General features: G+C 40.5%; 1 protein-coding gene across 1 annotated transcript; it reads right to left on the reverse strand.

Moving 5' to 3' along the window:
- Nucleotides 1-3,365: 3,365 nt before the first annotated feature.
- On the reverse strand, nt 3,366-9,815 carry LOC125232552. Its single transcript, XM_048138262.1, has 3 exons — nt 9,579-9,815; nt 5,805-6,034; nt 3,366-5,428 (listed from the first exon to the last, which is right to left on the reverse strand). Exon 3 carries the CDS (start codon nt 5,039-5,041, stop codon nt 3,464-3,466), a length of 1,578 nt encoding a protein of 525 aa, XP_047994219.1. The 5' UTR covers nt 5,042-5,428; nt 5,805-6,034; nt 9,579-9,815; the 3' UTR covers nt 3,366-3,463.
- Nucleotides 9,816-26,298: the final 16,483 nt, after the last annotated feature.

Raw genomic sequence — 26,298 nt, forward strand, 5'->3', positions numbered from 1 at the left:
AAGCGATGTTTATGTGGAGATAGGATAGTCAGCATAGATATATAAATGTATTGTGTCAGCCAAGTTTTACGGTATGTTTGGCGCTTTGGCTGTCATTTGATTCTGTCAATTCCTATAGTCAATGTTGTATACATGATGTTTATGTTGGACAGCGGGACGTAAGGCAGCGCCACTTAGGTCGTCTGATTGTTTAATTGCAAATTAATGTGACATGTTTTTTTTTAGTAGTTATCTACTTTTAGTTTAAGCCTGCATCACTCGGACCTCTCTCCACCAAAAAATACGAACTCTCCCAGAGATAATTTCAAAGCTAAATGTATGAAACAGTGCAGCTTTGGCTCTAGTGTGTTTTCACATCATCCGATCCGATATCCTATACATCGCCGCCGCATCATACGCCGCCATCTTTGATTTTTGCTTTGAAGTCATTCCTACATCCGATATCGGATCGGATAATGTGAAAACGCACTTATGCAGCAGGATTGCCGGTGACTGTTAAAGTGTTAACGGCCTTTATACGAGAGCTCTAAGCGGGTCGGGCGGTCGGTGCCGTGAGTGCAGTGCACCGCTCCGCGGCGGCGGCGGCGGCGGCGGCGGCGCAGCGGCGGCGGATGCGGCGCACCGCACGCGACTAATGCATAATATAATGCAATCATGGACACCGCCCCGATCGGTTGTAGAGATCAAATAAGGATGAGATTGCTCACTCCATGTATCAGTTTGATCAAAACCAATTTATTTTCCGGCACCCAGTAGCGAATTACAGATATCATCAGTAGGTACCTAGGTTACTTTGACACTATACAGAGTGTAACAAAAATGGTGGTGATCCGTTTAAGGGCGTACTCAGTATCGTATTCTTATCAGGAAAAAGTAGAAGAAAATTTTTTTTTCGCTAAAAAAATTTTCACTTTTGTATGAGCCGGGCCGCGCGAATCGGTCGAATCTCCATACAAAGATAAAAAAATTTTTTGCGAAAAAAAATTTTTATCCTACTTTTTCCTGATGAGAATACGATACTGAATACGCCCTTAAACGGATCACCACCATTTTTGTTACACCCTGTAGTGAGTTCATAAACGTCATAAATGCGACTTTTTAAAGGTGTACATGTGTGATGAATGTGGATGTGAAGGATGTATGAGAGCTAAGTACCTACTTAGCTCTCAACAACTATATATACTAGCATTACAAGTAGATGAATTCAAAATAGAGTTCTTGTTAATTCGGCTATGAAATTCACTGAAAATTGTTCAGTAGGTATTAGACGTTTCGTTTACCGCGACATTTTTCGTCAACAGTCCTTATCCTTACCTTAAGTATCAACTGATAATATTGATAAATGATATATTTACCCTGATCATTATTTGTATTCTAATATGTTACATGGTAGACATATAATAGTACTTGGAAAGACTGTAGCAAAACATTGTTTTAATACACGAACGTATTATACAATAATTGCTACTTCGGTACTCGACGCTAGATGTCGACTCTGAAATAAGTAATGGTTTTGACACTGAAACTGGTCTATAAATAAAGTGAACACTCCGTTCTTAATCATTTATCTGGTGGTATCGTAGGACTTGTAGGGGCAGGGGCACGGCTGTTATGGTTATGGCTGTGATCACGGCTGATGGCCTCCACAATGTTGTGTTGTGGGACAGCTCGATCGGTAACCGTTGACGTGCCGTTTACAAAAACAGTTATGATTGTCTCCTGCAAGTCTTTATATCTATCAGTACCTGCCTATTACCTGAACTCGGGACACTGGCGATTAAATACATGAAAGAGGCGCGTTTCTAGCACACAGTCTAAGCTCGTGTAGGTGAATGCGTACTATGCTTGTACGAGTGAAATATGTAGGTAACTGTGAGGTAACCGAGAGGGGGTGGGCGGCAGCTTCAGCGGGGAGCGGGAGCTGTATACTGTGCTATTACAGTGCTTACTCAGTTTAACACGCACTTACAATACTACACCCGCGCAACAAATTACAAGTAGGTACAAGTGGCGCACATAAGTTTAGCGCTGTGGAGTAAAATGTGGAGCGGATAGCTGCGCATGGGGAATTGGGGACGATTACCCTTCAGAGACTTGTTTTTGACCACAGGACTGATGTATGCAAACTAAAGCATGGAATCTGTGCAGAAAATAAGAGCTTGGTGATGGTGACATATTATATACGTCTCGGGTGCTAACTGATGGAGCGCGCGCGCAAGGTTAATAGCGTCGCGCGCGTCGCGTCGGTAGCTATAGCGTCTGGTCAGACAGACTGCTCTAAAATCGTGACACTTTCAAGTTTCAATGTGAAACTGCCTTTCCTGGATTCGACGTAGGATACTGTAGTACATTACGATACAAGTGCGTAAAAAAGGAAGTTTGAAACGAGTGGCGATAAATTAAAACACGACCGAAGGGAGTGTTTTAAATTAACTTAATTGGCACTTATATTTTATCTTAACGCTTCGTGATATTAAGTAAAGAATAATAATATATTTTTCAGCACACCAATGGTAACGGCTTACTTTGATATTCGAAAACAGATAGCAAAATTTGAATTTTATCCACAAAAGTGCCATTGCATACAAATTTTAACTTGATATATTAAGCTGGCTGATAGAATTTACCTATAAATGATGATTTTGAATCATAAATATTAAATAAATTGATGGATTTGATTTAGTTAAATGTTTTATACCTATAGTCAATATTTTGTTGGTCGTGTCGGAGTGGTAAAAAATAGTTATTTGTTATACAAGGGGGCAAACTTGTATTTTAACGTCGAGTGTGGAATTGAAAAACGAGCAAGTGAAAGGATTCTATAGTTGAACCACGAGCGAAGCGAGTGGTTCGAGAATAGAATCCTGAACTTGCGAGTTTTTTAACACATGAGAAGTAAAATACATTTGCACCCGAGTGTAACACAAAACTTTTCCCCTCACTATAGCGAGGAAACTACAACGCAAAAAATGCGTTTATCACTGCTTCCAGTAGTTCCACAGGTGGTAAATCATCTTTATTACTAGATTCACCTACTTTTATCAATGGTAAAGCAGTTAATTTGACTTTATTCAAGGTCAAACTACTTTACCCACTAGTGGATAAAATGCGTTTTTACCCGCTGGTATTAAACGACAAAACACGTGTTTCCGAGCTAGTGAGGGGAAAATGTGTTTTACTCGGTGGCAAAGTTTGTTTAACCTTCGTGCCTTGAAATTCTCACAACGCTCAAGATTCCACTTTTTAAACCACTCGCTACTTATTGGAATATATATTGCAATATTGGAATCTTTCGCTTGCTCAGGTATCAACACGTGCGGTTAAACAACTACTTTGCCCCCTTGTAAAACAAATAACTATTTCAAGTCATACCCTTTAATCAACATTAATAAGTAAATAACGTACTTATAACAAATCAAATAACAGCATTTATTTTTACAGAAAACAGGTCAGTCATTTCGTTTTAAAGTAGAAGATTAATTAGAAGATCAGTGTCACCGTTTTTGAAATACTTTTGGTGATGCCTCAGGATGCCGTAGAGCCGGAGCCGGAAGAACAGCCTCTTGAGGTGGTGGAGCGGGAAGCAGGCGCACGGCGGCGCGCACTCCAGCACGTGCACGTCCAGCAGCAGCTCGCGCACCAGGCCCCCCACCCCCGCACCCGCCCCCTCCCGCAGCGCGCCCGTCAGCGACAAGTCCAAGTCCGCCACCAGCTGCAGGAAGTCGGGCTCCGGCGGAGCTTTCAGATATTCAACGGCGAGAGCACAATCGCCGTGGACTCGCGAAGCCGCGCGGAGCAAATGCTTTGCTATAGACCAGAGATTGTGCTTCTTCAGCGGCAGACGACGGTAGTCAATTGGTTTTACAGGTAGATCATCGTCTATCTCCATAGGATCGCTTCGAGTACCGATAGGAGCATCACTTACGACTCGTGCCAGTAAACCGTTTAAATCTACGCTTCTCTGGGAGCTCAGTGGCTGCAGCATTTCATGAAAGAACTTCTTCTTGAAAGCTCTTAATATCTGCTGGCAGCTCGGGAGCCCCGAGCGGACCGCGCGCCGCGCGCTCTCAGCCACGCTGTCGTCCAAATGTAAGTTGCGCGTCAGCAGGAACGGTCGCAGCGGCTGCAAGTCCTTTTGCAGCATCAGCGCGGCCTCGATCGTCACCCGCCAGCTCTCAGAGAGCTTCATAGTTGCGGCTTCATTGTAACCCAATTTATTTTCCAACCTTAACGATTTGAATAACGTCTTCATATATGTGAGGTAACCGACCTGATTCGAATCTTGCGACAGTCCCTTTTGAAATTCCGAATTGGTTTTGATCGTGGAAGAGTTGAGGAGGTCGTAGAGGTTGTTGATTTTGATAATGAAGGCGGCGGTGGCCCGGGCGCTGTCGCCGAGGCGGCCCTGCTCGGCGCGGTCCGTCAGCGCCGCGGCCAGCGCGCGCGACAGGAGGCGCGCGGCTCGCTGAGGCCTCATCTTACACATCGTTTCAGGTTTCATGCTTGCCTCCGTCAAACTAGGTGTCAACGTCAAAGCCTTATTTTTTTCCATCTTTCTGTAGTTCACTATATCGCTCCACGTTGCCTTCGTCTTATCGAAATAAAAATCGTAGCTCATAAACTCAATAAGCAACTTCTTCATCAAGCGCGGAGGGTCGTAGAGGAAGTAGATCTTGGTATCGCCATTGAAGAAGAAGGGCTCTGCGGGCGTGACTTGCCGGCAGGGAGGTGCCGTAGGGTCGACAACCAGCGCCTTCACCTTCAGCCCAATGGTGTAAAGGCGGTTCATGATATTGTCGATCCAGGTGTTGAACGCCCCGTCGTCGTCTCCCCCGAGGTAGCCGATAGCCACAGGTTGCGTCCAGTTAGTTAACAGTCCTCTCGCGGTTACTACCACCCCACGAGTGGCCACCCATGGTTTCTGCGTGCCGCCAACTTCATGCAATCCGACAATCCTATCGAAAGTTATGTTGTAATATACTAGCGGTCTCACGTCTACATAACATACGCTGAGAGTACATTGTTTCTCTAATTCGGTCATTTGATCAACCCTAGTTTGTAGGAAGCTGGATGCAGTGTTGAAATCAGGTAACTGTGGTGCGCAGTGGCGATGTAGCGCGCGCACGGGCGGGAGTCCCAGTGACGCTTGGAGGAGCTGGTACGCCTGGGGGTTGGAGTGGAGCAACTTGACACAAAGGTCGTTCCCCCGGGCCGCCTGCAGCCGAGCTACGAGCTTGACGAACGCCGCGGTGCGCGGCGCCAAGTGCCTGTCGCATTCGGAAAACAATCCTTCAAGTGCGGGCAGCGCGACTAGGTTTGGTCGCTGAGAAACCTTCTTCTTTTTCTTCTTCTTGGGCTTTGGTTTAGGCGTTTGTTCGATGTATTCACAAACTTCAAGCGTGCTCTTAACCAACGTCTTCCCCTTTATCTGTGAAAATAAAAACCATAATAATTATGTGTATGCACTATATGTATAACTTTATATATTTTGCCAAACGATTATTCTTGGTTGCTGGTTTACGTTGGATGGTTGGTATAAATATAACACTAAATATTTCATCATCTAGCACGAACAGCGTGGGCACGCTTCTGTGACGGCGGATGCCTTTGGCGATGACTTGCACTCATGTCACTCAACACAGATCATTACCTGCTGCTGTATGAGCACGCTTGCACTATCTACTTGGTCCAGGATACAGCAGAATCAGCGCCGGCAGCGCGCTCGTTTGAGCAACCTTCGTCGCTGGATGTTTGGAGTCGATGAAGCACTCGTCTTGTCACTCGAGTGCTGCACGACTGATTACCTGGTGCTGTAAGGCAAGGTCTGCGTCATCAGCGACCTGCACGTAGGGCCCGCGGTGGGGCAGCCGCAGCGCCGGCACCGCGCTCCTGCGCAGCCGCCGCCGCTGGAAGTTGGCCTTGCTGTTGATGTCCTCCGGGGGGAAGTGCAGCTCGCACACGCGGTATGGGCGACACGCTCCCGTCCGCCTGGACGATGTTCGGCCGCCGGATCTTCTCCGCCCATAGCTTTATCCTAGGAAATTAATATGAGTACAGTCAGTAATATCATCCAAAGTAGGGGAGAGAGCCCTGTTCCTCGCCTTGTTATTGCCTGTTTGCCCCTCCTAACCATACGCAGGCTGGTCCCGATTTCAAAAATAATTGATTTGTCTAGTAATTTGGATGTTTAGATTATTGCAACCCGATAAGAAATCTGAATTCAAAGGTTTATTATATTTTGCTTTTTAGTTTCTCCGTGTTTTCTAACGCCCTTATTTTTGAAAGCGGTTTTTTTTAAACGTTTGTTTATTTCTTGATTTTTAGTGGTTCCTAAGGAACTTCCTATTGATATTATATATATCAGTCCGAAATCCGAATATGTGTACAGTAGTGAAAGAATTATCCTTTAACTCTTAACCATTGAGGAGTTGACCTTCCATCATCAGCTCCGCCACATAAAATTATTACCATGAGGCGTAAATACTGGTGTACCTTTGAAAAATACACTAAAAACATTACATGTGCCTATAACATTTCAAGAGTTCCCTCGATTTCTCCAAGATCCCATCATCAGATCTCGACTTGGTGCCTATGGGGCCATCTCGGTGTTATATTTACCCGTTCGATTAAAAAAAAATTGAAAATTGGTTCACGATTCTCGGAGATATCCAGTAACATACATACAAAAAAAAAACATTCAGTCGAATTGAGAACCTCCTCCTTTGCCGGTTAAAAAAATAAATAAACATTCAGTCGAATTGAGAACCTCCTTTTTTTGAAGTCGGTTAAAAAGAAGAAGAAATCAGTAAATTCTACTTTCATGCGTCTTAGTGGAAGGGCATCACGCGAGCGATTGGTTGCATTTACATAGAGTGCTCGCACGGCTTTCATTCGTGTACGGTCACGGACTTTAATTGTTGATCCACTTCTAGCTCATTTTATACTGGGCATTTCATCGTTAAGCATATGTAGTTAAGCTATGACGTGTCCAGTATAAAATGAGCTAGAAGTGGATCAACAATTAAAGTCCGTGACTGTACTAACAGCAACACTCTCAACTAACCATCAGCTAGTAGACTTTATTCCCTTGTAATCAGGGTTCGAGGATATATATCAATGGATATATATCAAGATATATATCCGATATATATCCAGCTAGGTTCGACGATATATATCAATAAATAAATATCCGATACATATCTTTTTTTTTTATAAATATTTGTATTCAAATATATAAATGGTTTAAAAAAATTTAACATTGTTAAAATAGTACATTTCGTTATAAGGGCCTGTTCACACTAGCGATTCTTTTCGGCGATTTTTGGGCGATGCGAGATCGCGGCGAGCACGCAACGAGCTCGCCGCGGGTCGTCGCGGCATCGCAGCAATTTTTTATCGCGATTGTAACGCCGCGTACTCGCTGCAAGCTCGCCGCGATTTCGTTGTTGTTATCTTTACGGGCTTTCATTATTCACAAAATGGACTCTGACGAGGAGATACTTTTAACTGTGTTGCTCAGAAGGCGATTAAATCGAAAACGAAAATCAAACCGTAAATTTTGGGAGGATCCCGCACGGGACTACCGCCTAGCAGAAAGTGATTATAATATTTTGTGCTCTTTCGCAAGCATGTTGAATGTAACCCAAAATAGTACATTTCGTTATAAGTGCGAGAAGTATGTCATTACTTCACGAGTCCTGAGACATTTTGCCGCGAGCGGCACGCGAGTGGCAAATCTCGGGACGAGTGACTGTGCTGGACGCTTGCGTATTTCTTCTATAAACAATTAATTATCAATTTCTGATACCATTTTCGCGTAACGGGATGCAAATGCGTCTTTGACTTGAATGGTAGCATAAAGTGGGTAGATTAGATTGTCTACCTCATAAACAATGCATGCAAACAACAATTGCATGTTGTTAAAATTTATCCCTAATTGTGTAAATAATATAATATATATAATTATAATTCTATTTTTTATTGGAATAATTGTGCTTATATATATAAACAATCGCGGCGATATCGCAGCTTGCTCGCCGCGTGCTCGCGGCGATATTATGCGATAAAATAATCGCCGCGATGCCGCGACGACCCGCGGCGAGCTCGCTGCGTGCACGCCGCGATCTCGCATCGCCTAAAAATCGCCGAAAAGAATCGCTAGTGTGAACAGGCTCTAAGTGCGAGAAGAATGACATTCTCGCACGTGTGACGAACGACGTTTTTTAATACAGTTGCGAAAAAACACTACTACTTACTTACAACGAAATAAAACAATCCGAACTATCAATTTTCCCATGGACATTGACGGATTATTTGACAATTCAAAGGCGTATTTTTGAAGCTTTTAAACTTGCGTGCATATATATTTTCGAGTTTGCTATTCATCTAACATAATTTATTTCATTGGGTGCCATAAAAACATAAACATTTACGATTTGGGACGATTGTTTAATGTACAACTACATTTTAATTTAATCGATCCATTTATGCCCCGACGTATTGCAAATAACGTAAAATAATTATGACAAATCGCGTAACATATTGAGGTTTTTTGAACGTGCATTAAGTTAAAACATGGTAGACGCCTCTACTTTGACAGTAGAAGACGCGTTTCGTTCCAATCATGTTCTGTTTACACGACTCATTATGACCGATTTTTCAATGTATAAACCATTTTATAAATTATGTTTAGTATGACTAAAAGTAAACAATTACATATGAAATATTAACGTTTTAAATATTAATCACTTAATAGTATGTTTATAGTTTTATTCTGTCTTAGTAAACTAGACTAATATGAAAACAGCTCGGTAAGTAGTCGTAAAATGGAACGTATATACTTTTTACGCACTAGTTCGTAAAATACAACTTCTCGCACGCTAAACAGCCAAAAAACGGGCACTTTTTGAGCAACTGTATTAAAAATATACTTTTTTTGTGTTTGTTACTATCTTTCTACTAGATTTTATGTTTTAATAGATTTTTCTTTATTCATGAATAATGGCTCAAAATAATGAAATGCCTTCCATACAAAATGGATATATATCAAAGTTGATATGTATCCGATATATGTCATAAATATCCGATATTTTGATATTAAAATATAAATAAATAAATATTACAGGACATTCTTACACAGATTGACTGAGCCCCACGGTAAGCTCAAGAAGGCTTGTGTTGTGGGTACTCAGACAACGATATATATAATATACAAATACTTATATACATAGAAAATATCCATGACTCAGGAACAAATATCTGTGCTCGTCACACAAATAAATGCCCTTACCGGGATTCGAACCCGGGACCGCGGCGTAGCAGGCAGGGTCACTACCGACTGCGCCAGACCGGTCGTCATATTTATTGTATATATAGGATATTTTCGAACCCTGCTTGTAATAAGGCATACCCATGTAAGTATAGCTAACAGTGTTGCCGGTGGTACAGGGGTGTTGGTGCAGGCAGCTCTATCTGCGGGCACCAGCGCCCGTACGCCTAGTCTTTACATATTTACGAAGTAGGTATAATATGTATAACTCGATGACAAAATTCCAATACAACATAAAATGGTAGCTCACCTTTCCTTATCCTTTGGGAACGCGAAGTAAGTAAGCTCGGGGTGTGTCTTATGATTGTGCCGGCAATCATAAACCGCACAATATCGAGAAATCCTTGACGCCTGCGTGTCCTCTGACGTCTGATCCTTGCGCCCCGCCATCTTGGATTCTTGGATAAGAACACGACGCGCGCGCGCTGAGGACGCGGGGGTACTGACGTCATCGCCCGCGTCGCGTCCGTAAAGCGTGTCTATGTGTGCGCGCCAGTGTATTGTATAAGGTACACTGTGAGTGGTGTGCTTTATCGGGTTTGGGCGCGGCTGTGTGCGTGGAACTCGCGCACGGATTTGTTTTGAATAAGGTACAGTTTTAATCCAATGGGCCAACTGCATCAACTTTGCCCTAGTATTTGTTCAATTTATGAATTGTAACTCAAAAGTAAATTGCATATCTACATGTCCCCTTCTTAAGAATTTAGTAAATATTGTATTCTGTTCATTATATTATCTTTGTTACCTAACTGAGCCTTAAGCTCCAGTATTATACCTACCTTAGTAATAAGTACCCAAATGAAAAACCCTCCGAATGATTTAATGTACTGTATTTAGTAAGTGGTGAACGGTGTTGGTCACAGTGGTCACACATACTGTAAACACTATTATTATACTTTAAATAAGCCTGTTTTGTAGTGACTGTTTGTTTACCTAAATAAATTGAAAAAAAAAACAACAACGAAAATTGAAGGTACCTATATGGAATTTGACAGATTACAGCCCTCTAACCCTGAGTTAAGTGGTTGGTGCAAGTGAGCCTAAGAGGCATTTGATATGATTCAGGTAGGTATTTGGGCGCGGCAAGCGGCGATTAATTACACTTTACGATAACTTCTTTTCGATCTACTATGATGTAACATTCAATAAATGTATTTTCTTTCTGTCTTTCTTGCTTGCAAAGTTGCGCTATAGGTACCTACTATAATCGAATGTATGCCACGTGAACGCAAATACGTGCTATTAACGAGTTCTATACCTACATACACATAATGTAGGTATGTATAACTACAAACCCGCTTGACATGACTATCAATGATACAACCACGATAAAAGCCACGAACCCCCGATATATGTCACAGCATAATATACTTACTCGTACCTACTAACAAACACAAGATAACTAAATCTAATGTTGGTCAGTAAAATTGAGTAAATTGACCTAAATACTCCGCCGCCGCGCCGCTCTTCGCCTACATATAAGTACTACGTACATAGTTATCGGGACGCCATCGCCACGTGGGATTATCTGCAGATAGCATTCACGGTCATTGCCCCGCGCCGCGCGATATCGCCATGCTCCATACCTACACAGATAAGTATATGTAGCTATGTCAACATGACCATAATAAACAAGCATTAAATAACAGCGCGGCGCGCGGCCTTGGACGGCGTCTGGCTGGGAATCTCGGAAATCGCAAGTGTCTCGGAAATATATGTAAGTAGGTATACGTACTGTGACCCCGAAATACTCCTTACCTCGTTGAGATACGAGCATGACGGGCCAGGGGGCCAATCAAATTAGAATTTTATGAAGAATTAATTTCCGGCAAGCTTAAATTCACGTATCCGTTTAAGTGGAATTCCAGAATTATGGATTTTTTCCTAGTTGTTGGCTAGTAGCTTGAAAATGACACAACTAATAGATAATTTGATGAAATCATGATACCTGATCTGACAACTTAACGTAAAAAACAAAACTTAAAAGAAAAAAATTGGTAAATTAAATTATAAACTGAAATAGATACCAATACCATCCATACCACAGAAATACTTGCTCCATACACTAAAGGTAAAGCTTTTCTTTAATGTATGTATGGTATCTATTTCAGTTTATAATTTATTTATGTACAAAACGTCGTGCTACTACTTAAAGAAAAAACAAATCAAAAAATATTTAATTAAATAATTTGATTTGTTATATTATACATAAGTACTTACTCTATTTCGACCAACTTGGATCATACAACTATAGCATGGGGTCTCATCCGGAACATCGTATAATTAATGTCAAACCAAAATCATAGATGGCGCTACGTGCCACGATTAGCCATTATGACCTATTTATTCAATAAATTTAAAGGTCTCAAAGGTATTATTTTAGTCTCATGCATTAAGAATATCATTAATTTAATACACAAATCCACAAAAACACGAATTCAATGCAATATTTTTCAAAATTCGAATCTAAAATTTATTACACGACTGAATACAACATCAGCAAACACGCATTGAACGTTATTGAGTCGTCTAAGTATTATTGCCTCTCGTCACTAGATGGAGTGACTGTGCATAACGTACGTGATATAATTAGAATAGCCACTTGAGTGCGGGCTAGTTATACGCTCAAAAAACCAGTGTAAGGGCGCTCTCCGGAACCATGATCTTCTTACGCGTCTGGACGGCACATTTTAGACTGGTTACGTAGCCGTATTCAACTCGTGTGCACTCCGTAACCACATGGTATCGTTAATGAAACTTATGAATGAATGGCGTTGTTGGTAAAACGAAAAGCAATATGTGAAGCCTGGCGTCCACTAAGCGATTCGTCACTAATGCACGCACTTTCATAACAAATTCAGAAGGCGAATTAACCCTTAAGAGGATACGATACCGAAGCACGAATTCAAATTTGAGATTTTTAGGTCTTTATCGCCGTCGCGCTGACGGGGCCCGGGGGTGGAACCCACAGAGAGGCCCTGTGTGCGTGCGCGTGGCGCACGCACACAACCGCGTCCGCCGCCGGCGCAAGTAGCTACTCGCGATCGAGCGCTCTCTATATTTCTCTAGTTTCGGACTTCTGGCTTTCTGCGGGCAGCCGAGCGGCACCGCCCCCGACTGCGCGATGGCAATAAACACAAAAATCACAAATTTGAATTCGTGCTTGCCTACCTTATCGTGTTAGTTCTTCATTATTAATAAATCATTTTAATTGTTGAATGTTGATTAGAACTGTTATCTGGGACATTTTTATTTTTGTCAAAGTTGTACGTCCACCCGACTTTTTTTGAATTTGGAAATTTTTATGTGGTTTTCACTCAGAATCGTGAGCTCTTTCACTCCTAATAGGAAAAAAAAGTCTCCCAAGTTTTTTCCCATATCGTTACCATTTTTTTCATACATTTTGTATGGCAGTAACGGAATGGAAGGTTTGAAAAATGTATGGATGTCTTAAGACATTGTTTTTACTTCCTATCAGGCAGGATCGAAACACCTTGAGATTCTGAGTATGAATCGCGTAAAAAACACCCATGTTACAAAAAAACAGGGGTGAACAACTTTAAAAAAAATGGCTCATCTGGCCGGCAGCCATAAGGCCATAACAGATAATAGTAATTATGTGTTGAAATGAAATGAAAATGAAATATTTATTTTTAAAGTAGGCATATTACAATGAACATGTGAACGTCAAGTTTCAGTAAATAACTAATTTCGGTGTTTTTCTCAATTTCATGAGTAAAAATTACTCTAGACAATGAAATAAAACTATAGAAACGTTAATTAATCCGTTTCCATAATTTTATTTCATGAGTAACTATCGCGGTAACCGAAGACAATATTACTCTAGAAAATGTTTTGTCAAATACAGGTATTTGACAAACTCGTAATCTAGCTACATTACCTTTTATTTTTTATATTAAGTACATGTATTTGTTTCCTTAATAATATACATTTCCATATTTATACATTGAAATAGATATCATACACGAAAGGAAAAACGACACCGACGACGGTTTTTTTCCCACATTTCTAATTAACTACGCGCCTGCTTTCGAGTGCTTTAAATTTTAATAAACCAACGCATTCTTTGATTGGGGGCTCGGGCCTCTCAAGGTCAGTAGTGCAAATGTGATGCGTAGAATAGGTACTAGTATAGGTAGGTAGGGGCGCGGGGCGCGCTTTAACGGGCCGCGACTAAATCTTGTTCCTTCACATCCGCTTGCATGTGTCGCGGATAGAGCGAGTACGTAAGCGGCGAGCACACATACTAACCGCGCGGAGGCCGTTTGCCACCCTGATGTATACCTCTATGTACCTAAATGAATTGATTAGTGTGAGAGACCCTTACGAATAACATTCAAGTTAGTGTCAAGTGATTGACTGCACATGTCAAAACAAAAAACATTAGTAATTGGTCACACACGTGTTCAGTAATTATCTTTGGTAAAGGCAGTCACACACATGTTCAGTAATTATCTTTATTTTTTTAATAACTCGATAACCGTAAGAGTTAAGTTTCTTAGAGACATTAAATTCATTTGATCTTCCCTTAAAGTTAACGGAATTCAATAAAACAGTGTGTATAACAAATAACAATTTTATTTACATGATTTATTTTAACTTGCATTAATATGCTGTTCTCGAACATATTGTATCGATAAACTACCTCTCTAGTCGATCTGTGTCGATACTAACCCAACGAAGTAACTTTTCTAAGACGTCACCAGGTCACCACGCGTCCTTTTCTTTAGGGTGCTATAGAAAAGGATACCTATAGTTTTCTTTGTTCTTATTTACTGACAGACTTGTTTGACAGATTATATCAATTTATAGAGCAATCAATTTGATTAGTGAAACTAAATAATTTGTTATTCATGTTACCTACTTAAAACTGGAGTTTTAACATTTGGTTTAACAAGACGTCCTTACGAGGTTATATCAACAACAATGTGCCACAGCACTCATAATAAAACGGCTCAACATAATTTTTAAGAAAAAAAAACCGTCGCCTTTCGGGTTCTGGTGAAAGCTACTTGCGAATCTTGGATTATGTTAGAAATGTGTAAGTATTTTTTAAAACTGCTTTTAATGCTTTAATTATTAGATTTTTCTCAAAAACTACTGAACCTATCAAAATCAAAATAATTTTCCTAGAAAGTCTTTATAAAGTTCTACTTTTGTGATTTTTTTCATATTTTTTAAACATATGGTTCAAAAGTTAGAGGGGGGGGACGCACTTGTTTTTCCTTTAGGAGCGATTATTTCCGAAAATATTAATATTATCAAAAAACGATCTCAGTGAACCCTTATTCATTTTTAAATACCTATCCAACAATATATTACACGTTGGGGTTGGAATAAAAAAAATATCAGCCCCCACTTTACATGTAGGGGGGGGGGGTACCCTAATAAAACATTTAAAACAAGCGTTCGGATTGTCACAATTATAATACGAGGAACAATAGCAAGCTAATACTTCCCTTTCTTAAATTGAAAAAATGCCAAAAACAGGGAATTTTCATAAAAATAAAGCTTTTTAATAAATTGCCCACAAATGTCACAGATTTACCTTTTAATTTATTTAAAAACACAGTAAAAAAATTTTTCCAAAACCATGCCTTCTATTCGATAAATGAATACTTATCATTGAATAATAATGTAATTGACGAAATTTGTAAATAGATTATTATTTATTATGATTAATACTAAGCTTACTTACTTACATAGTAAAATGTTATAAAATATTGTAAAATGCTGACTTACCATGTAATGATCATATTACATTATGGTTAATAAATGAAAATTCAAATTCAAATTTTTTTCCATTTTTCATTTTTGCACTTTGTTGGCGTGATTGATATACATATTGGTACCAAATTTCAGCTTTCTAGTGCTAACGGTTACTGAGATTATCCGCGGACGGACGGACGGACGGACCGACGGACGGACGGACGGACGGACGGACAGACGGACAGACAGACATGGCGAAACTATAAGGGTTCCTAGTTGACTACGGAACCCTAAAAATGGCAAAGTCACTATAAGCGTGCCGTTCAGATTTGAGGAGTTTAGGTTCTGGCCATCATCAGCAGTTCCACTGCACCAAATGTCACTGTTCTGGACGAAAGTGCATGCTGTTCTTATTAAAATACCAAAGTCACTATAAGCGTGCCGTTCAGATATGAAGAGTTCCGTTCTGGCCATCATCAGCAGTTCCACTGCTCCAAATGTCACTTTTCCGTACCTAAATGCATGCTGTTCCTTTAAAAACACAAAAATCAGCATATGTATGCCTTTTAGATTCGAGGAGTTCCCTCGATTTGTCCAGGATCCCATCTTCAGAACTGGGTTCTGAGAAAAATGGGACCAATCTGTATGCATATACATTCAATAAAAAAAAAATTTTCAAAATCGGTCCAGAAGCGACGGAGATATCGAGGAACAAACATTAAAAAAAATAAAAAAAAAACATACAGACGACTTGATAACCGTCCTTCTTGAGAGATGAGGCGACGGTTAAAAATAATACCAATAATAATAGGTGCGTGCTATATTTTACTCAGCAGCCGGCGTAGCCGAATGGCAATTGTTGACACCATATGCCGACAGAAATGTAGTCTAGCTCTGTCGCGCAAGTACGCAAGAGCTATAAATTAGAGGTAGATAGATACAACGAAACAAATATTACGTGAGCACGTGTGCATTCGACTACGCACACTGATGAGCGGACCCAGCGCGTACGTACTTACATTGCGCACCACCTGCACGCACACATACAAACCGCGCGGCATACAATCCACTGGTAGGCTATGTCTACAACGCCATCTAGTAATGTCTGACTTTAAACGTGCACATGACGTTGTATGTTTAGTGCGTGAAAGCTAAAACAGATGTCGCAAGATGTTGCAGTTTGATGACTATTTCGACGTAGGATACTGATAAGAGTTTTGTTGGCCACGCGTGGCTACTGGCGCCATCTAGCTCTTTGAGTGTGGATTAAATTTAGTACACAGGTCTAGAATACTTAGGACGGCGCCCATTTATAGTATGGGGTTAGGTATCTGTACTAGTATTATTTGATCTGTGCCTATAGACATTTATTACAAGACGACTCGCGGTCGCCAGCCTTCCTAGTATTTGCACTGATATAAGCGCGGGCGCTCGCCGTGCCCGATCAGTATCGACCAAGTAACAGACCCGAAAGCAGCGCGTGTTTTTCGCACAAAAAAATTGGAAAAGGGTATTTTGATGCCTTAAAGATGTCCACCTGTAGTGTGAAATGGTGTGGAAAGGTAACAAGAAGCTCAAATTTAAAAACAGACGGCATTACATTCCACAAATAAGTCATATTTATAATTTATTCAGAGCCGGCATAGGTCAACTTACATTGGCCACTTACGCGTCAGTAGAGGGACAGTCATACTTCTGTCCCTTTTCATCTGGCGCGACTGCCCGCCGTCCTTGAAACGGCCAATCACAGCGCGCTTAACACATTCCCCGCCCGCTCCTCGCACCCCAAACACTGGTGACTCGTATCGCGAACCAAATATACAAGACTGCCACTCTATAGGAGGTTCTCTTACTCTCTTACTTTTTAGTGGCCTTCCATCTCCTCAAATTACCCAACTTGACTTGAGTAGCATTATGTTATGTTTATGCTAATTGCTGCTAATAAATATCGATGAAAGCTGCCAAGTTATTTTATTTCTTCTACATTGTTGCGTTTCTTGCAAATATGCTAATTTTATATGTATTCATTTGGGTTCAGAGGGAAAATAAATCCTGTTTTTTATCTAAGTACGCATGTGGTTCCACTTCTTTATCGTCGCGGAGCTCAACAGATGTCGCTAGTGTGAACGTTTTTATCTGTGTTGTTCCAAATGTTCCAGTATTAATAAAATGCCAGACTAATTTAAATTTCGTCTTTCGTCACCGAATCTATGATATTGTGACTGGTTGTTAGCCCATCGTCCACACCACAATTGAACCCAAATCCCACAGTCGACTTCTACGACATCCACGGGAGGAAAGTACATAGCGGTGACATTCTTAGCTCGTCACTAGTCACTACATGGGGGAAATTGGGGGCCGACATTCGGTCTGGGACAGTCTTTTCCAGATTATCCAGAGGTTCCCTGCGATTTTATGAATCTCATCCACCCAACCGATTCAACGACACGCGACGGACGCCAAGCGTTTTATGATCTAACAGTAGCCACGAGTTCTTCATAATTTTGATTCACTTTGAATATTGCCAAACCAAAAGTTGCTAAATTACCAATTAAATTGGTGAATGGTGAAGTTGATGACTGTTCACTAACTTGAGGTAAGCAGTAGCAACAAAGTAGCAAGTAGAAGTAAATGTAAACAATGTGCTCAGCTGATGCCGGTATCGCCGTCTCACGCGCCGCTCGCGTCAGAGCGGGACGGGTAATGTCCCCGATACGATTGTATAACAATTCTAGAGCAGCGGTATTCACAAAGTGCTCGCCGAGCTCACCAGCCAGCTGTTTCAAGAATCTTTGACCAAGATTTGTACTATTATATATTCTGTGCCAAGATAAAGAATGCGTGAATATTATTTCTACACCCTAACCAAATTGAATTAGGAGAAATCCGCTAAATGCCCGTCGGGCTACGCGTAATGAGGGTAACTGTTCCTATGTATCTATGTAAATAAATAAATAATAAATATTGGGGACACCTTACACAGATCAACTTAGCCCCAAACTAAGCAAAGCTTGTAATGGGTGCTAAGCGACGATATACATACTTAAATAGATAAATACATACTTATATAAGTTATATACATAGAAAACATCCATGACTCAGGAACAAATATCTGTGCTCATCACACAAATAAATGCCCTTACCGGGATTCGAACCCAGGACCGCGGCTCAGCAGGCAGGGTCACTAAGACCGCGTCTTGTTTTACGCCTTAAGTTGTGGTTTATACCTCTTCTTACTATGTTGTTTTCTGTATTGAGGGCCGCCTTTAGATACTGGACCTCTGCATCAGAGCCTCGAGCTCTCAGCGTTCGTGAACGGTCCCCGGCGGCGCGGCGCTCGCGGCCAATCCGCACACAAGGGCATTGTTGCCATCCCGAAATGGCTTCACTCGCGGCCATAACTTTTATTACATCTCGTATGCTGGCTCACATTTTATGTGCCTTGCAACTATAAAGATTGTTCTGAAGAAATATCAAGTCACGTTGTGCTTTTGGGATGTGCTTGGATTCCTTGAAATTGCTTGCTTGACATAACAAAACAGGATCATATTTTATTTGAACTTCAATAAGCAAGATATGTTCGTGAGCGGATTATAATTATCTGATGTAAACCGCTAAGTGACTTCTGCTGAATCAGCCCTTCTTAGGCCTTATTTGCCTGTAAAAGTCTATGGACACAACCGCAAAAGCTGAAACGCGTAGCTGGAAACTTCCACCTTCATGTATCTACCTATGTTTATTCACTATACTCGTAATCAGTCGGCTAGACTAGAGGTTACTTTCTTCCAGGCCTGCCGCTTTACTAGGCTGATTAGTAAGACTGTTTCTATTATCTCTTTATACAATAGTAAGCACACATGCCCTCTAGGTGTGGTGTGTGGTGGAGCCTTTACGACTCCTTTAACGGTCGTTTTACAGCGACGCACGCAGCGTCAGCGGCTCGCAGCTGAGCCCGCATGTCATTAAGACACCGAGGAAGTCAATATATACGACCATTACATACTATGTCGGCCTATTGGTGGAGTAGAATTTCAAAATATATCGTCAGTCAGCCAGACGTAAGTATTTCTTAAAACTTAGCAAAGTGCGGCTTGCATCCAGCATAGGGCTAGGTAAGATTGTGACTCTTCTATTCCAAAAGTCCATCCCACATAAGCCAAGCCTGCACGCGAGGACATCTGCAATTTATTTGCATCTGCATACGGCCCAATACGGGTATAATGATCATTAAACAACAACACTAACAGCTAGCGGTGAGCAAATGGACGCATACGGGGCAAATTGACGTTTATTATTACCCAGGATAGTATAAGTTTCTAATGATACATTAGGAAAAAAATGGATGGAATGAATTTTTAAGTTTTTTTTTGTCAATTATGCAAACCGTTTTACCGCATTCATAGGTACCATCTCTATTAGTAATTTTTGGCGTCGCCGCTAGCCCTAGGTATATATATCGCTCCTAAAGATTTCATCAAATGATAAATAGTAGAATGAAGTCCAACATAAAGACGTGCTTTAAGTTTTTGATCAAGTTAAAAAATAACTGAGTGATTATCGTATCCTGCACAACTAAGCGTACAGCCTGTGCGAAACGAACACGTGTTTTAATTAAATGAGTTGTCATGTCAATCGCTATTTATTATTGCTCGCTTCATTGAACAAGATATTTATGACACATGATTCAAATTATAATTTCAACTGGCACCAGTAGGTAATCCTGCGTGAGCGCTGCATGGCCCGCGTTTCCTGCCATCCTGCCCCATGCATCGCAAATTGCACTAATCCTATTAGATTAATTGGACAATGCGTTTGGTTTATTCGCGCGGGACGCCGCGTGTTCCCCTCGACGCAGCGATCGGGAAGCTTCGGGCTCGGGCAACCAGGGTACCGTGACCCCGAAACAGTTGAAACTGAGCTCATCTACCTTTCCTTGGTGCCTTTTCGTACCTGGTACCTTTTGAACATGAAAAATTAACAGTTCACATACAGAGCATCTACTGTTTTTACGTTTTAGTGCGCGTTACTCAATAACATAAACGGCAAAATAAATGACTGTCGTAACGTGTTCTAAATTTTCTGAAAGTCATGGTAGAGAGGCTCATATGTGTAGCTTCTACATTGAGATAAATATAAATACATCCAAGAGTGTGCAAGTCAAAGCTATGAGCGTTTGCAGGTCTATTTGGTAGTATACATGTATAGTATTTAAGTAATTTTAATATGGCTGTACACCCATACGAGCACTGGGTGGAGAGTTTTTGGTTTGGGAGCGACTAGAATGTAGCGCCTAATCCGGTGAGTTGTACTTGTACTGCACTCATTCAATGTTAACCGAGTGAGGGGCTTTAGCAACAAAGCTTAATAGGACCAGTTGCACCAAACAACCGTTTATCGATGATAGATATCGCAATGGCAGTTCGCAATCATTTTCCTTTTTATTTCAATAAAGGATGCCAAAGTACGAACTTCTTTCGTGCATAATTCTCCGATTACACACGTCTCAAAATGTAGACATTCATTTACGATACAACTAACATTGTCTAAACCTTCACCAGTAAGGGTGTGGCTTATTAAATCGCTCTTGCGATAAAAGCATTCATCACACGTATGAAACCGTGACAGCTGTCAAACACCGTGTCACGACACGAAGTAGTGAGAGGCGCGGTTTGAACCGGTTGGTCTGGCAAATTATCTTGAACCGTGGTGTAGTCGGGATCTCTTGGGAGAACTAGAAGGGTAGAATTGGATAACAAACATAAAACAAGGGGTGCCTTTGATGCTGTCAAATTTTACACCACCCATTAACTTAAAAAAATAATCGTCTTTGCACAAAAAAGTCCAGCAGAATAAATTTAACTATCACAAACAAACTGTCAGGGTCTAAAATAAAAACACATATGTACCATAATAGCCTCTAGCAAAACATTCAAAAAGCATCCAGAAAAAAATAGGCGTAGATAAATCTGATGATTCGTGACGCAGCCAAGTTTAACCCAAATAAATTGAAGTTAAATATCATAATAAATAAAATACATCCCATCTGTTCCAAACTCTTTGCAGAATTGAAATATGTAGTATAGATTTTTCCTGTCAATTTGGCATATGTTTTTTGTTTAGTTATAAATTGTCATTGATTGTGTTTGGTTTTGTAATCTCATAATATTTATTAAATATACATTTAAAAGGTAAACAGCAGTTATCATTCGTAATTAGTTCCATACAGTCCATCTCCGTCTTTTTCACCATCCAAGAACCAAAATGAAAAACCCCCTTTGAAAAAATAAAAGAAAGGAAACCAAATAACCGCCCCTTTCCATTAAGGCAAGTTTAGTTTCTTTGAACTTTGCATTCGCAAGCATTTCAATAACAATTCAGAAATCACCGGCACAAGTGACGGGATAATAATGTCTGGGGATTCTTATTGGGGTCCCAAACCTCCGAGCAACCAGCGTAACTGGGCCGTCGCCGTCGGACATGACACGAATGCTAGTACATAACATAAAAGTTTCCGAAGGTCCTCTCTGTCTGTTATTGAATCAATAGGGATCGGCAGCAGCAGCGGTGCAGGTAGTGAGTTCATGTCTCAGCCAAATCAGTATTTTTTCTACTCTTTGGCTTAATTGGAACATCAGTGTAAATATCTTTTGAATTTATTTAGTGCTCTAGCTGTTATCCTACGTGCGTTTTCACATTATCCGATCCGATATCGGATATCGGAAGGATTTCAAAGGCAAAAATGGCGGCTTAAATGTATGGGATATCGGTCCTACTTCCGATATCGGATCGGATAATGTGAAAACGCTACTTGTATTTTCCAATTACCTATGTTTTAAATGTAGATATGATATGCTTCTAATTGTTTGAAATGACTGAAGGTGGAATTTTGTGTTTTATAGCTATAATGATGGCTAATTGTCTGCCCCAAAATATTCTTAATTTTCTCTACCAATAACGATACTTTAGGTAAGTGTATACTTGATTACAATACAATCTTTCATGCAAACTCTAAATTATAATTAGATATTTCACGTATACTGGTGCTTGATCCTCAACAGCTAGGTTAGCATCAGCACGGCGCCCCCTGTGTTTGTTTAGTCGCGCCAGGGGAGGCCGGGCCAGAGCAGACCGGCCTGTTATGATTGGGATATTGAATTTCGCGGGCCTTTGTAGAATAAACACGGCGATTAACAGTGTTTGTTTAAATTATCATAACAGTTGGGGCTGACAGGACGAATACAAGTAAAGGGAATTATAAAATAAACGATTTATCATCAGAGCATGCCCTGCAATTATTTACAAAAACAAACTATATTACAACGTGTGTGTAAAAAATGATTTCAAAATTACGTCCACATCATAATCAACGTAATACGCCTATATCGTTTTCACGCAATAAAATAAACAAAATACAACAAACTCATGTAAAGAAACACTCTATTGTATCACCGAAGACAAACACGGAATAAAGCAGAAGGAACATTAGTAGTACGAGGGGTGATCCAAAAGTAATGATAACTGAATACTTTTTGCATCGGATTAAAATAAATAGGTATGCCGTTACTGTCCACAAAGACTCCTTAGTAAATAAAAAAAAATAAAAATAAAAAATATGTATCTGTCAGAGAGTTGCATTTGTTTTTTCACGAGCAGTCGGAACAATATCGCAAAAATGGAGAAAACTGAGGTGAGAGCGGTTATTAAATACTTCTGTTTGAAAAAAATGTGTACTAAAGATATATACGCTGAATTAGTGGGAACACTGGGGAGTCCGCTCCGCCGTATTCTACAGTGGCACGCTGGTCAAAGGAGTTTAACTTGGGAAGAACATCCACTCAAGATGAACACCGCGAAGGCCGTCCATCTGTCGCCCTTACTGGAGAAAACGTAAAAAAAATTAATGATCTCGTTTTAACAGATAGAAGGATGACTATCAGGCATCTAGTTGAGCTCACAGGCATCTCGTATGGCAGCATTCAAAGAATCTTAACTGATGAATTACATATGAAAAAAGTCTCCGCTCGTTGGGTGCCTAGAATGTTAACGGCTGAACAAAAGAAAATACGTTGTGAGATTTCGAAGTCTAATCTTGAAAAATTTCAAACTGATCCCGAAACATTTTTGCGTCGGTTTGTAACCATGGACGAGTCTTGGATCCATCATTTCGATCCTGAGACCAAACAGCAATCCATGACCTGGAAGCGAGCGTCGTCCCCTACACCGAAGAAATTCAAGGTAGCAAGCTCCGCTGGTAAGGTCATGGCTTCAGTGTTTTGGGATGCTGAGGGAGTCATAATGATCGAATACCTGGAAAAGGGAACCACTATTACGGGCTCCTACTACGCTGACCAAATACGCAGATTGAGAGAGGCAATCAAAGAAAAGCGGCGGGGTAAACTTCGAGCTGGCATCCTGTTTCACCAGGACAACGCACCGCCCCACAAGGCCGGTGTTGCGATGGCTGCCATCCGTGATTCAGGGTTCGAATTGCTGGAACACCCCCCATATTCGCCAGACCTAGCCCCCAGCGACTTTTATCTCTTTCCACGGCTGAAGGAAGATCTTAGAGGCAACAAATTTTTGAATGATGGCGAGGTAATGGCCGCTGTGGAGGCATTTTTGGAGGGTCAAGAAAAAGATTTTTTTTTTAAAGGAATTCGTAGTCTGGAGAAACGATGGTCCAAGTGTGTAGACTTGGAAGGAGATTACGTAGAAAAATAAATTATTTTATTAAACATTTTATGTGTCTTTCATACTGATTATCATTACTTTTGGATCACCCCTCGTACAGAGGCGTCCGATGACATCGGGATCCCGGGGAAAAAAATACCAAGATCCTTTGAGGACTATTACGAGAATCGACTTTTAGAAGAAAAAGCCTAGGTACCTATCCACAGGCACACTAATATTATGAATGGGAAAGTGTGTGTGTCTGTTTGTTTGTCCGTCTTTCACGTCAAAACGGAGTGACGAATTGACGTGATTTTTTAGGTGGAAATAGTTGAAGGGCTGGAGAGTGACATAGGCTACTTTTTATCTCTTTCTAACGCGAGCGAAACCGCGGGCAAAAGCTAGTATCTATATAAAGCTCCATCGTCATATCACAGGCATCCTATGCGAAACAACCCGTCGGCGTCGATCGTTTTGCAAAGCGCTGTCACTCTCAGCACTCACAGCGGGCTCTGGCGGCTCAGCATTCTGCTCCGAAACTGCCTCCCCCAGCCTCCCCTTCAATACTCTATACGATTTTATTGTTACTGCCTTTACATTGCTGAAGTGGAACTTTGAAGTGCTACTCTGCAACTCGGTATATTTCTTTATTAAAATCCTACAATGTGCACCAGGACACGTAAAGCAGCGTAAAAATATTGACGTTGAACTTAAAATTTATTTTATTATTTGGTAAGTACCAGGTATGTACTCTTATCTACTCTTATGTTACGTCCAATAGGTATGTTATTAGCACTGGCCTAAATAACTAACGTAATACGTGAATTAGTTCAGTGGACCGCAATTTCCATTCGTATAGGCTCGTGTCTCGTAATCACACAACCGCTGCATTTGGCAGTGGCTGGTCTGGCTACACCGTCGCGGTTAACGCAGCGTGCGCCTACAACCTACAGCTAGTGATGGGCAGCGGGAATGTTCCCACTCTCGGGATTCCAACCAACGTTCTGTCTTAAAACCGCGCCGTTAGCCTTATCGCAGAGTGTGCGTTGAGTGCAACTTCCAGAAATGTTGGTCGATAATTATTGTGAAAATGCAAATATAAAACGTTCCCAGTAAACCGCAGCCAAATAACAACAGATGGGCGGTTCTCAGGGATGACGTTCGGTGCCTGATTTCGGTGCTGATTTTTATTTACTACTTTATTGATATGTCAGTCAATTTACTAAAATCTAGCCTAAATATAAAAAATATTGGTGGTGGAGGCCTCCATTAGAACCTTATAGTTTGTAAGAAATCTGACATTTTAAAATCACCGAAATTATGTATGGGCACTGTAATCAATTTGCCCCACCGAATTCAATTTTTTACACATTATTCCACATTTCAACTTAATATATAGAACTTATTATTCAATTTAATGATATTTTTCATTTTAATTCAATGACAGGTCATGTAAAAAGGCTCATAATCGCGCAATTTTACTAAATTTAACATGGTAATATGCTAGTCATTATCGAGTAGAGAATTTTGTACCCATAGAGTGGCTTAATTTACTTAGAAACATACTTCTATGTTTTTACAAGGTATATCCTACTATTTAAGTATGAAATATTAGAAAATAATGGACATTTAATCAGTTTACAACGTGGCAATCGAAGTCAGTGGTCAGTTTTTTTGATATCGGTGGTCAAAAAATCCACCGAAACCACGGAAATCAACTCCACTGATATCAAATTTTATAGCTTTTTTGGAGATAACTGCAATAGCATGCATGATACAGAGGAGATGTTATAATGACGTAATAACATACTTTCAAGGATTTGTTAGTACCTTACATAACATAACGACAAATGGACCTAAACTGTGGGAGTAAATTGCTCCACCGAATCTTAAAAAACATGGGACCAAACCCTGCGAACGACTGAGAAACCTTCAAAAAGTCCCATTTATAAAACGGTACTGCATCTCCTCTACACTGAATGGTTAAAACATAGCTAAAACTAACTATATTTGTGCTACTACGTCCCTGATCTACTAATTTGTAAGAGTAATGTCATGTTTATAAAATTACACCGAAATCAGTCACTAGCGCGGGACACATGGTAAATTTGTCTTTACTCGATGAGTTTAGCTAACATATTATTTTTATACAGAAAATATGATAGGTTAACTAATACCTTATACGTGAATATCTATAACAACTGCGATCAATAACTCCATTTTGAGTTATGATTTTTTGTTATGCAAATTCTGAGTGCGGGACACGCCCACCGACGGTCATTTTTTGCATTTAATATTTTATTACTCATATCATACAAATAATAAATAAATAATGTTAAGGTGTACCAAATAGAACAGAGGCTAAAGATTATGCCTGATTTAATTCAGATTATTAGAACAGTCCGTTCTGACGTTTTTTGCCTCGGACACGTAAAAACGCGCCTCCTGAGAAATGCCCAGATCCTAATCATACTGTTGTCCTGCCTGTTATGTTCTTGCCGATGACCAACTGGCGTACGAAGAGTAAAAAGAACGGGTCTGCTTGGCGGTGTACAGAGACTTTACTAGCG

The sequence above is a fragment of the Leguminivora glycinivorella genome, chromosome 13, assembly GCF_023078275.1.
Source record: "Leguminivora glycinivorella isolate SPB_JAAS2020 chromosome 13, LegGlyc_1.1, whole genome shotgun sequence".
Classification (NCBI taxonomy): domain Eukaryota; kingdom Metazoa; phylum Arthropoda; class Insecta; order Lepidoptera; family Tortricidae; genus Leguminivora; species Leguminivora glycinivorella.